Source organism: Triturus cristatus, chromosome 6 (assembly GCF_964204655.1).
Source record: "Triturus cristatus chromosome 6, aTriCri1.1, whole genome shotgun sequence".
Classification (NCBI taxonomy): domain Eukaryota; kingdom Metazoa; phylum Chordata; class Amphibia; order Caudata; family Salamandridae; genus Triturus; species Triturus cristatus.
In genome coordinates, this window is record NC_140589.1 from 1,237,111,182 (window position 1) to 1,237,124,856 (window position 13,675).

A 13,675-nucleotide genomic window follows, 5' to 3' on the forward strand; every position below is an offset into this window, starting at 1 on the left:
ACCATGGCGGTCGGGGTGGTTTTCCGACCGCCATCCTAATGGGCCCCTAAGTTCGCCAATGGCTTAGATAAATAATAATAACATAGCAGCGTGCCAGAAACACACATTTTCTGATGCGTTCCCAAGCCAAGATATGTGGATATGAGGTTTAGAAAACAAGCAGGCCTTTGAGAGTGGAACGTCCTCAACATGCGCAGTAATTATCACGTTTTAAGACTGCAAATGCAGTGACATTGTAATTTTCCTTCTTGGTATGTCTCATTTCTACACTTTATGTACATGTGCTTTGGGGCTCCAACACCCCTTTTAGATGTAAATTAACTAACATAAGCTTTTAAACATCATTTACAAATGTCTGTTACTGCTTTGACCTACAGGCTCTGGTTGTCTGTGTCTGACCCTGCCCCTCCCACTTGCCCTGCCGCCACGGACCTGTTGCCTCACCACAGTGGGCCCCCGCATATTCTCCCTGCCCTCCACAGTTGGAGGTGTGGGGTGGTCATCCTCTGGGACAGGGAGAGTGTTGCAGGCAGCACTGGTGGTGGTGGAGGACGTACAGGCCCCAACAGCAGGGGTCTACAGAGTGGTTGGTGTTTCTGCAGATGTGTTAGGAGGATGATGTGGTCCTGGGACCTGTTGCATCCTGGCACACCAGATGGGCCGGCTCCAAGCTTCTGGTCCTCTGAATCACGGGAGTCAACATCCGAGAGTCTATGTTCTGGGGGGGTGGGGACTGGCTCTGCAAGTTGCTGGTGTTGTCCTCTGCAGTCAGTTCTTGGTCACCTGTGGGTCAGATGGGAAATGATCATTGTAGTGCACCCTGCAAGCTTTGTGTTAGCAGTGTATTATTCACTGTACACAACACATTTGACTAATCATCACATTGTTTGTATGCGCACTACTGTGCCTCCTGAGATGATGTTGAGGTACATGCATTACTTGTCCATGGCGTGAGGTGTCAAAACATACCATGCACCACATTCATATTTTATGATTACAGGGACATGTTGCCATCTAGGGACTAGCACAACAAAGATTTTCTGTGAAGCCTCTTTGTTGATTACTCTGCCCTGGCAGACGTTACATCTGAGCATGAACTGGCCATTGTCATCTCATGCATACCTTTGTCATGTCATGTTCATATCTGAATTTGTACCACCAACCATGCTTTCTTTGTTTTCATATGGTCCTTGCTGCTCTGGCCCAATGGCACTTATACAAGGCATTCAGTGCTGTGCATGATTGTGCACAGACTTTCTTCTAGATGTGAATTTGCTTGCTGTGACAGTTTCATTTGTTTAGCTGTCTGCACACTGTGAGTGACAATAGGATCTGTATGTATATTTGTGCAATGAGAGTGCTGGTGTTGTCATATGGCACCATGCGTTTTGAGAGGAATGGCTGGGTGCATGTGCCGGCTACTTACCGGTTATGTTTTCAAATTTGTCTTGGATTTGTGACACATCTGTGTGTGTGTGTGTGTGTGTGTGTTTGTGTATGTGGTGGAGACTTCCATCTTGCTCAGGGGTGGGACAAGAACGCATGCTATATCTACCTACCTGTTAGTTTGAAGTGGACAGTGCAAGACTGACACATGCATCTGGGTGGGAGGGAGTTCTCCGTCTTGATGAGCTGGGGAACAAGGGGGCATGGTGGGAGTTGTTGTGCAGGCCTCCCACCCACAGACAGAACAGCCTTGGTAAATGGCTGCCTACCTGTTAGTTTGTTTGTAGTGCTCTAATGGCTGCCACATGCTTCTGGGTGGGGTTGTGCTACATCCTGCTCAGGGTGGGTCAGGGGGGCTGGTGGGAGTTGTTGTGCAGACCTCCCACTCCCAAACAGCCCTTCCCAGGAAGATGGCTACCTACCTTTGAGTTTGGTTGATGAGATACAATGGCTGCCACATTCTTCTGGGTGGGGGTGAGTGCTCCATCCTGCTCAGGGGTGGGACAGGGGTGCATGGTGGGAGTTGTATTACAGGCCTCTCACCCCCAGACAGCCCTCCCTGTGAAGATGGTTACCTACCTGTTAGTTAGTTTTTAGTGATCTAATGGCTGCCATATGCTTCTGGGTGGGAGGGAGTGCTCCATCCTGCTCAGGGGTAGGACAGGGGTGCCTGGTGGGAGTTGTGGTCCAGGCCTCCCACCCTCAATCAGCACTCCCAGGGAAGATGGCTACCTACCTGTGAGTTTGATTGATGAGATACAATGGCTGCCACATGCTTCTGGGTGGAGGGGTGCTCCATCCTGCTCAGGGGTGGGACAGGGGTACCTGGTGGGAGTTGTGGTACTGGTTGCCTGGACACATGCCACCCTGTAAATGTTGTGTAGCTTTGGGGTGAATCAGATGGAGTGAATGTTACATCTGTGAGAACTGTGTTGGGTATTGTGGTGCAGATGGATGGACTTGGGCCTAGGAGGTGTAGCTTTGTAGTTGTGCAAGACAGTACATAGCAGTGTGATGGTATACATTTGTTTGTACTTACCAGCCTGCACTCCCCCGGCTATTCCTGTGAGACTCTCTGGATGCAGTATGGCAAGCACCTTCTCCTCCCATGAAGTGAATGTTTTTAGTGGAATGGGAGGGCGACCGCCAGTCCTCTGAGCCAGCTCACGGTTCTTGCTCCTCTTCTTCTTCACGACTGTCTTCAAGTCATGCCACCGCTTCATGATTTCATTTATGTTGTGCTGGGTGGTCCCTACTGCATTGACCTTATCAACTATCCTTACCCACATTTGTGTTCTGGTGTCTAATGGTGTCTGTTGGACCAGGTTACCAAACAATTGTGGTTCAACTCTGATTATCTCATCTACCATAACCTTCAAGTCACTCTGTGAATTTTGGCATTTTCTGTGGTGCCATGGTGTGTGATGTGCCAAGGGGTTAGAGGTGCAGGTGTGGAAGTGGTGGTTGTGGTGGTGATGTGTATTGTGTGTGATGTGCAAAAGGGTTAGAGGTGCAGGTGTGGAAGTGGTGGTGGTTGTGATGTGTGTGTGGTGTGATGATTTGCCTCTTCTTTCAGCTGTGGTGTTTGTCCCTTCACTTCTTGAGTACTGCAAAGGACTGTGGTCAGGAAAGGGGCTGGTTTTATACTCAGCTATGTGGGTGTGTCAAAATGGGGTATTGCTGTCAGGTGTGTTGTGTGGGTTGTCCTGGGAATTGTACTTTTTGAATTTGCCATGGGGGTGTGTCTTTGGGATGTGTTAGGTGTTTTTGGGGGCAGAACTAGTTTGCTGTGTGCACTTGGTGGCCTTGTTGTGTATTTTCATATCGACCGTCATTTTTTTCATGGAGCGTCCGCAGCGGTGGCTATGCTACAGCCCTTCCGCAGTCCCTCCCATTCATCACTGTTTTCGACCGCGGCGGTCGGAAACACCAGAACGTACCGCGGTCACATCGGGGATATCCTAATTTTCCGGCCGGTGACTCCACTGTCCTGGTGGTGGGTTGGTGTATTTACGCCGTGAATCCGAACGCCGCTGAGGGGCTTTCGCCATCTCTGCCCGCTACGGGCGTTTTTTCGGTGGTTTTTACCACCACGGTCAGTTTTTTTTGCGGTAAATCCTAATCGGACTGCCGGTTTTGCCGCGGTACCGGCGGTCGGTTGTTTTCCGCTACCATGGCGGTCGGGGTGGTTTTCCGACCGCCATCCTAATGGGCCCCTAAGTTCGCCAATGGCTTAGATAAATAATAATAACATAGCAGCGTGCCAGAAACACACATTTTCTGATGCGTTCCCAAGCCAAGATATGTGGATATGAGGTTTAGAAAACAAGCAGGCCTTTGAGAGTGGAACGTCCTCAACATGCGCAGTAATTATCACGTTTTAAGACTGCAAATGCAGTGACATTGTAATTTTCCTTCTTGGCATGTCTCATTTCTACACTTTATGTACATGTGCTTTGGGGCTCCAAAACCCCTTTTAGATGTAAATTAACTAACATAAGCTTTTAAACATCATTTACAAATGTCTGTTACTGCTTTGACCTACAGCAATTCAGGGTTGCAAGAGCCATATATTTAATGTCTCCAAAGTAGGTGGTGCAGCACTACAGTGAAGTCTACATGAGACATCTGACCTGTGCATTATTTGTGCTGTTTCTGTACAACCTTACTGTAATCTTACATAACGGTCAGATATGCCACTTGGGAGTAGCCAATTAAATTCTATGTCCTAGGAATCAGAGCGCATGCCCTGGAAGGTCTTTGTCAGCCTGTCAGTTCACACAGCAATAAAAGGCCATTAAACCTTGTCCAAAAAAGCTAAAAACACTAACCAACAACAAAATAATACAGCCAGGATGCTTTAAAGAATGATGTGAGTGAGCTGAAGCACAATGGATAGTCAAACATCAAAATATATGTAATGGAGCACTTATTTGAATTGTTGCGGATATAACTTTTTGCATGTCTTTATAACATTCAAAAGCACATTGTTTATGAAGAGGATAAAAAACAACAGATTCAGAGTTCTGAGCAAATTTTACAATGGTATCCTGTTATGGGATGTACAGACCCTTCTATTCTTATCTCTCCTATTGTATATTATCGTACCATTGATATGGTCTCCCTCAATATTACCGTTCTTTTGCATCTAACTGCTCACAACTCTCCTTATTGTGCTATGCTCTACCTTTGCTTCTAGTGATAGAGCCCTGTCTAGGTGTCAGCTAACATTTGCCTATGACACAGGAGACCTTTTTGAAGTGGGCTACAAGTTGTATATGTAAAACCCTATCAGACCTATCATGCAGGATGTGATACTTCAATGTCAAAACCGATGCTCGCAGTCCCTTGCGGCATATTAAGTCAGGTTCAGAGGGGTCATCTCTGCCCATCCAGGTGAGCCTATTGTTTGCTCCTGGGAGGCATTTCACAGACATTCACACCTATTCAAATGCTGATTCCTGCTGGCAGAAGTGGGGGAGCAAATGCAGATTTGCCTCCACAGGCTTTTGGCAAGGACAATTTAGCTTACTAAAAGTAGCTTTTCCTTAACATTAATCTTTACCATTGAACTGCATTTTGATAACTATTAAAATATTTATTTAATTATTTTTCTAGCTGTTTCCTAACCAAATTTAGCATTACCAAATACAATATTGTGCACCCTTCCTTATGGGAAATAAGGCCTACATAGGAGTGATTTGTAAATATGATATATTACTATCATTTTGATGGGTCAAATTTTCAGTTTAAAACTGCAACAGCCAGTTTACAAATAGTGGGCCAGCAGTCATGTTTGCTCTGCCACTGCAGTGAGTGGCCAATAGGTGCTGCAGACAACTAGTGTTATTTAACTCGCCGGTGCTGGTAACACTTTGTACTATATACTAGGGATTTACAGGTAAGTTAATTACACCAATGAGGAGCATGCCAATTTCCCTATGTAGAAAGGGCGACCACAGACACTTTTTCACTGGTTAGGAGGGGTAAGTTCTACAGACAGCAAAAATATAGGGTCCAGTAAAAGGTGAAACATCCAGGGTGACCCTTCAAAAAAGATACATTTCGTACACATTTGTAAGAGTATCTACTAGAAATATGTTCCTTCTGCCACATCTTTAAGTTTGCATTGGCTCTTTTCCCAGAAATGGTTGTGCCAGTTCCTGATGCACCTCAGGACGGGTAAGGAGTGAATTTTCTGTTTAGCTTGGGGTTTCTTGGCTGTGTTCACCCCTGAAAGTGTAGACTATTCAAACTGCCATGCTGCTGGGTGCATGCCCCCTCCCCTATACCCTGAAAATGGCTGGCCAGAGTGATCTCGATAGACGTTGATTCTACACTGCTGTACCCCCAACCAATAGAGCTGGTTGCAGGAGGTGTTCTATTAGATTTGAAGTCCTGTTACTTCACTGTATATGATACAGGCAAGCCAGCTGCTACCAAGAGGAATTTTCAAGGGTGCATTACAGGCATTCAGTGGCCATAGCAGATAACACTCTCCTGAAGACTGTGTTTTGAACAGAAGTTCGCCTATTTGTTAGAAATGTAGAGCGCTCAACCTCTGAATGGATTTCAGTTGTTTTTTGTTGTTCAATTACATAGGTTTTCCCTTTAAAAGTTTTATGTACAAGTTTTCAGTAATATATTTTTTAACTTTATTTCTTTAGTAATGTTCAAATGCTTCACTTGCATTTTCTCTGAGAAAAGCCTATTACATGAGGTAATCTATTATAGCCCTCAATAAGCCTATGATTCCTCACACATAACTGATTTCACTTTTTAGACACTGGGATGTTTAATCTTGTGGAAGCTCACCCACAGCTTTCATCAAAATGGAGCCTGCTTTCACCACTGTTAATAGCCTGGTTCCCTACAGAAATTTACTTTTGTGATTTTATAGTTATATAACTCATCCAGGAGCAATATCCTGGGACAGTCACTTGCAAGTCTGTTCTTATAAAGGTACTGTGTATGTATTAAAGCAGTACATATTCTTTTCCTAGTGCAATGTTATCCATCTAAAATTACATTGTCATGCTCGCTCTGTCTCATTTGGTTCCCACATCAGATTTATCGTATTTGTCTATTGTGGGAGATGGAGTTATGTTCAAACCGTGACTGGCAATGACTGGTGTACTTCTACTCTTACCTTTATGGAAAAAGGCCCCCCCTACAATACTTTTAGGTCCAAGAGGAGGGAGGGAGAACAAATAAACCAAATGGGATAGGAACATCTATGCCGACCTATTTAATTTAACAACCGACTCTTAAGGTTCTATAATGCCACAACACCCACGTTATATTTAGCTATCTGAACGCATTTCATAGCATTTTATTTTGAGCATCAGACTTTTTGTTAATTTCAAAACTTTTTATTATACATTTATACATTTTTATATATTTTTTTGTATAAACACATATCTCTAAAAGTTATTACAAAAAATACATACATTTTTGACCCATGTGGTTGCAAAGTTTTCATAAATTATTTTTTGTAAGTATCACACCATGATATGTCACATATGAAATCCCAAAACTAAAAATAATTATAAAACTAACTCTCATCATTTATTACCAATATTAAATCTCATTCAAACCTCATTCTTACACTTCCACACTACACATACAGCATACAGGATAAAAGAGTTTCAACCCTGTGGAGGGTCCCAAAATGGATGCGCAAGAACAGGTAGAGTTGTTTACAAAGAGCCAAGCTCGATGGATTGAGCTCCTCTCCATGTGTGCTGCTGGAGAAAATAATGAGGAGAAATACAGGTATTTCTCCTCATTATGTATCTATTGGGAAGGCATACCATTTTGACGCAATCTCAAGATTACTACCCTTAGTAAATCTGGGACTGCATAAAAATCCATGGGTGGATGCATGGAACGCCTTACCAACATAGAGTAATGCAAGACAGCGATTTGTACTGCCTTGCGTTACTCTGGCTTTAGTGAGTCACACAGAACCATGCAAGGTGGCTTTGCGTGGCTTAGTAACACAAGCTCTCATTGAAGTCAGTGGGAGTCCGACCGAACAGTGTTCAGAAACATTGTAATTGTTCCGTCGGACTCCCCGAACCAGAGTTAGTCAGAAACCATTCCGACAAGGAGTCGGTCAGAATGCTTTCCGACCGACATTGTAATGAGGCCCTTAGCTGCTCATTTTCCTTCATTATTACTGATTTTGCCAAACTCTTCCAACATGGTCATTCTTTTGTAGAAATTCTGGGTCATTGCTGTAGCTCCTCCTTAAACTCCTTTCTTTCTTTTCTGTTTACTTTTGCTAATATTAGAATGCTGAATGTGGGATCAGTCTTTGATTAATTAATTGTCTGTCTTTCAGCTATTTTGTATTTTGCTTCGTGATTCCATAGTTAACACTCATCTATAAACTGATTCCAGTTCACGTAGGAAGGCTTCAAACTGTTCCACTGTATTTATGTTTTCTGATCAGCCTTTTTACTGGACGTTTCAGCCCATACCTCATGTTCTGATTTGGGAGTGCTAGTCTGGGGTCCAGAATTTTTTTATTTTTGTGACTTTTGTGCGTTTAGTGGTATATGTTCATCTCATTAATATCAATGGCTCTTTCCTCTTCTCAATAATTTGAAGTATCATTGCAGTCTGTCTTCTTAAATAGCCAACCGTTAGTCTAGACTGTGCCTGTTTCATAGTCTAAACTGTGCCTGTTTGACAGCCTAATCATGTGTACATGTCAAATCATCATTGAATAGTGGTGAGTTTGGATATCAATTTCTGGAAAAACCAATGAAGAAAAATTTGCAGTCAATAAAACAACATAGGTGGACTTAAGAAAATAGGCCAAACAAACTACGGCTTCTCTACACAAATATGAATGACTGCTATTCCAGGGTATGCATGCAGAAAGTGGGAAGACAGGCCTCTAAGTGCTGCATAGCTGCAAAAACAAAGGCCCAGATTTACGAAGCCTTTGCAATGTCATTGTGTCACTCAAGGCAACATAAGGGCAATGCAAAGGTTTCAGTAACATTTACAAAGCCATGCAAGGAGTAATTTGTGAGACCTTGTGTGGCTTTGTATAGAAATGTAATGCAATGCAGTAGCTTGTGCTGCGTTATATTACATTTCAAGATGGTAGGCATTTTATGAGTGGAGCATGAAGTTCCCATACATCCACAAATAGATTTGACACAATTCCAGCTTCAAAAAGGCTGGTAAAGCTGAGATTGCGTCAAATCTGTTTGCCCCCCAAAGGATGGCGAAACAAGTCAAAACATCTCTCATTATTTCCTCTTTGGATTGTTTTTGTGCAGGAAGGTATTCCTTCCTGCACGAAAACTATCCTGCATTCGAACTATGCAGAACACACTGCTCCTGCACAAGGAGAGAGCAGAAATGCTCCATATCCTAAAAAATAAGGCACATTTTTGCTCTCTCCTTTCACACTAAACAGCACATTAATTTCTCTTGCTTCGCTGCATTGTATGAAATACTAGTAAATATGTCTCAAAGTTCCCTCAGCCTCGAGTGGTCGTAACAATTTTCTATATATCTGGATCAGAGAGTATGTGGAAAGATAAGGTCTTTGCTGGCGAGCTCACTTTAAAGGTGCATGACGTCCTTAAGAGTTCTGAAAGGGACTTCCACGGTATCCTGAATCACAAGCAGATTTGGGATAGCGTTCAGAGTCATGGACAGATATAGGGAAATGGATACTGGGAAACCACTGATTTGACTAAAAATTTATTCTGGGATTTACTTGCACCTGCACTCATACAATTTGCAGAAATGTGGAGATTTCCGTGAAAATGCCCAGAGGAAAATAAACAGCTTTGGCCAGCTCATTCTTCTTCTCCTCACCTGGGTCTAGCCCCTTCAGTTGCAATGCACCAAGGATTGGTGAAGTGTAAAAAAACGGGTTCCTAGCTAGGGAAGCCAAGCTTGAGCATACTGAATTTCAATGCTCTCACAATACTCAACACGCACAGTACAAAGGGACAAATGAATATGGGATGGTGGGTATCTGGCTATATGAATGCAGGATGTATACATGGGCGTAGCTTCAGTGGAGGTGTTTGGGGTGTTATAACCCCCTAATAAATACATTCTGTAGTAAATAGTTGAGTACAGTTGCTTTATGCTGGGTCTTTTTCAGATTACACTTGGGATTTTTACTTGCACATGCAGACAAAAACACACACACACTCCTCTCTGTATTAAACGTCTTAATTTTTTTTTAATTTTACAATATATTGAGTTGTAAGTATCCATAACAACTGCACTCCTCTACCTTCATATTGCTCCTTAAGGCCCTCCTCCTGTCCTGCTTCTCATCTAATGTATTTAAACCAGCGTGACTGTAGGGAAATCTGAAGCTCTCACCAACCCAATCTTACTGATCAAGCAACTCCCCTGCATCTATACAGGTAATTGTCCGCTTTCCTCCAAGCACAGACAGCAATCCAACACACACATTCAACTAACACTAACAAGTGAGGATTCATGCAGATGTGCACACTAACGAGCACATGTACACATTAAGACTCACACCCTTTGTGCGGATAACCAAAGTAACCATCTCAAACTTGCATTTGAGAATACTATTAAACAAAGGTGAGGGAGCCTCTACCTCTTTCTAGAGAGCTACATGTGATCAAAAACTATAGATTAAAAGTAAAAAAAAGAGTGATGCAGCTGTGGATAGAATTAAAGTACTGGGTGTCATGAGTCAAAGAGAAGCCAAGACAATGACAAAGTTATGCTCAACATGTACAGTCGTGTACCATAAAAAAAGCTCTGCATCCCTTCTATGGGGGAAAAAGGGAATGAAAAACAAAAATACATACCTTTCTGCAACTTTTGACATTTTTAATCTATGCCTGTCTAATTGCACTTGCCAAAACGTGATCTGTAAAATAGGAACAAGAAAGAAGGGATTAGTTGTCTAGTTATCTTATTACATTTTATATTTTGAACTATTTTATTTTAGGCCAGAATGGGCTAAACAAAAGTCTATTTTGACTTTCCATCCTATCAATCCCCGTAGCATTTCCATAGAGGGGCTTTAATTACTATCAATCAACGGCTTGTAAAGTGCGACTATTCAGGCTGGCTATCATATTGCTTTCCTGCTAGAACACCTGGAAATGCCCCTAATTATGTTTTTATTATGGTATATTAATCTAATTTAAATGTTCTCACAATTTTCAGATTTTTCACGTTACATTAGTGACATGGCTCTCTGTAATAGACGAAAAACACGTTACTCATTAACAGCTAAATGAAAGATGTCATCGATCTCAATGGATACATATCATATTCATAAATAGATATTTAACTTTTCTCATTAGTGAATTTAAGACTCATGTAGGGGGCAGCAGGTCTCATCTGTTTGATGAAGGTGAGGTAGCCACAGCTTGACCTGCTACAACCACTGAACCCAGTCAATTTCAGTGGACTATATGCATACTCTATTATGACTGTCGTGTTTGGATGCTAACTCTTGATTTAGACTGCCAATATACCTGTATGAGCCTAGCCATTCACATATTTGGAACAGTGTCTTCAGCATCCCTGCATTCTGGATATAGTTAGGATGCAGAAGGCCGTCAGTCATATTTACAAATCTCCCAAGGCAGACAGACATCTCTCTGCCTGCCTACTCTAAATGGAACGGGCAGACCACAAGTTTGGCACATAGGACACTCTTCAATATTTGTGACAAAATACTATGTCTGACAAACTCCAATAGACACTAGTATGTTTAATATTGAAGCAGCATAATTTGGGTTCCATCCATTTACATTTGGTCGGGCCACAGATATATTTACATGTGGCCTGATGTACTCATGTGATGTAATAATACTAATGAGATATGGTGCACCATCAGTATAGGTGGTGCATTTATTGTGGGCTTTAGATATATGTGGGTGTGCATATAGCATACGGAGCCGCTCCCCCCATTAGCTCCTAGAGACCCTAGTGGGTGAGTAGATGTGCTTTACAAACCCCTGATTGATTGATTGCACATTAATGTTTTTCCTTTTCAGAAACGTTTGGATTACTGATATTAATTTTCTATAGGTTTAGATTGTAAGATAGCATGATAAAATGAATTTAATGCAGGACATTCGCCAGGGATTAGTGAGAATGAATCATATGTGTGTTCAATGCTTTATTTATAAATTGTGACCAGTTATTTCTGTTTAATAATACATGTATTAGCTCATTATGCTGCATATAAGTATACTGTAGTATAGCTTAATTATCCTTATTAAAGATTTCATTTATTGGATTATATGTAAGTTGTAGCATTCATATGAACTGAAAGAAAACGGTTAAGTGAGCCTGATTGTGGGCCTTAAGATTACAGTTTAGACATTCAACACTAACATGACAGTTGTTTTTTGCATGTTTTCTACTCTGCAAGTGCACACCAAAGGCATTCATTAGTTAGTAAAAACAACATTGTATTTTTGAGATAGTGAGGCGAGGAAGAAGTGGCAAGGCCAAATATTTTAATAAAGAACAAAGGGAGTGTTACCTGTTGGTACTATCAGATGAACAGAGAAAACCAAGGATGCTTTAACCCCTTGAGTGCCCCGCCCTTTCCACGCCCTGTGCCGGGCGTTTCATTAGCGGGCGGGGCTCATGACGAGATAGTCTCGTCATGGGCACAGCGCAACCGCGGCCCATGACGAGACCATCTCGTCATGGGCACTCAAGGGGTTAAAGCGAAGACTGGAATATTGGAGTAGTGTTTACGGTGCCAAGTTCTTTTCTGGGAACTGCAAAAATACTGTGATGTGTATGAGGTCATATTTCTTCAATATTCTTTGTGCTTTTTAATTAGAGACCCCACCTTAGGGTTAGTCAGATTCCCTTTAGACTTGGAGAGGTCCAGACCTCTTTTTACATCTCTGATTGTGTGGCTTCATGCTAAACATGATTTCTTACCTATAGAACTTCTTCAGAGGTTTTGATGCTGATACCTGTTTTGCTTCCTTGATTCAATACAATTAGTTTAGTGTGAGGTTTAGTAGATGTTGCAAATCTTTTCAATGAATGGGGAGAAGGATCATAACCATTTGTCTATTCATCAAATCCTGTTTCTTATTTTCTGTATTACTGCCACAGAAAATCTCATATGCTCTTTCCTGCTGATGACCAATATTGTATGACGCCTTGGTCTTCCTTTGGTAATCTTGTATTTTTGTAGCATGTTTTTGAGATTGATTTATATTAGTCTAGCTTTGAGTTTGTAATAAACCTTCTTAATTCAAGTTACTAACTCAGACTTTTATTGTGTAGTCCTAATGGTCACACTGTAGCTTGCGATTTAAATTGTTGTGAACCCCTTTAACCTCTCAGGCTGCTATCAAGGTCTAGTGACCAGAGTTAAATTGGAAGAAATGACCTAGAATGTTCTTAATATAAAACAACATATAATTTCTAATTCATGCACTCAATAATGACTGTAGTCACATGCCACGACTGAAATGTTACAAACCTTTTCATTCAATTCGTCTTGCGTGGGCTCTTTCGCTTCCGGCACTGGTATGTGAGTTGGACTGTGACTTCGAATATCATTTTGTAATCCGTATACTGACTACATACAAAAGAAAAAGAAGAGTAATGGAAACATGTTTCATTTGATTTCAGATAACTTTTGTACTAGCAGCATTTACCATAATATTTTGGAGTTCTGTAAAAACGTATTTTAGTGCATTGTAATATCTTCACTTTATATTAGTTTGCCATGGCTACAATATTCCTCTTATTGATGCTTATAATGAGGTGTGTATGACTGCAAAAGACTGGTTATATGGGGCACCAGTCAATTCACAGGGGCACCACATAAATGGACCCTGGCTTTAAAGGTACTCGACTGTTGTCTCCATTTTGTCATACTCCAAGCAATCAGTCCTGTTCACAGCCGCAGTATCTTCTGTATGTGTTCAACAAAGTGTATGTTGTACGTGGTGCTGAAAAGAAGCTCCAAGACACGGCAGAGAAGAGCAACTTCTTTAATGACTGTCAACCTCTATGCCTTGGCAGCAACTGCCACCAGGACCTCAAATCAGAACCCACACAGAATTCTATGCGCGGAACTCAATTAACAATCCATAACCACATCATCAGTGAGCGTGCACAGGCGCAGCTCACATCACCCCCCCATTTCTTCACAAATAACAAAAACAGAGAATAACTTGTTTGAATGAACAAAAGAGAGCCTAGGGAACAT

At 41.9% G+C, this 13,675-nt stretch overlaps 1 protein-coding gene across 2 annotated transcripts in view; it reads right to left on the minus strand.

Moving 5' to 3' along the window:
- RGS7 (regulator of G protein signaling 7) overlaps positions 1 to 13,675 on the minus strand; it is a 1,943,194-nt gene that overhangs the window by 204,994 nt on the left and 1,724,525 nt on the right. For both annotated transcript variants that reach the window (XM_085609335.1, XM_085609336.1), the window contains exons 11-12: positions 12,941 to 13,039; positions 10,278 to 10,339 (exon numbers count right to left, since the gene is read on the minus strand). In XM_085609335.1, coding sequence (XP_085465461.1) covers positions 10,278 to 10,339; positions 12,941 to 13,039 — 161 coding nt within the window. The remainder of the gene's footprint in view (positions 1 to 10,277; positions 10,340 to 12,940; positions 13,040 to 13,675) is intronic.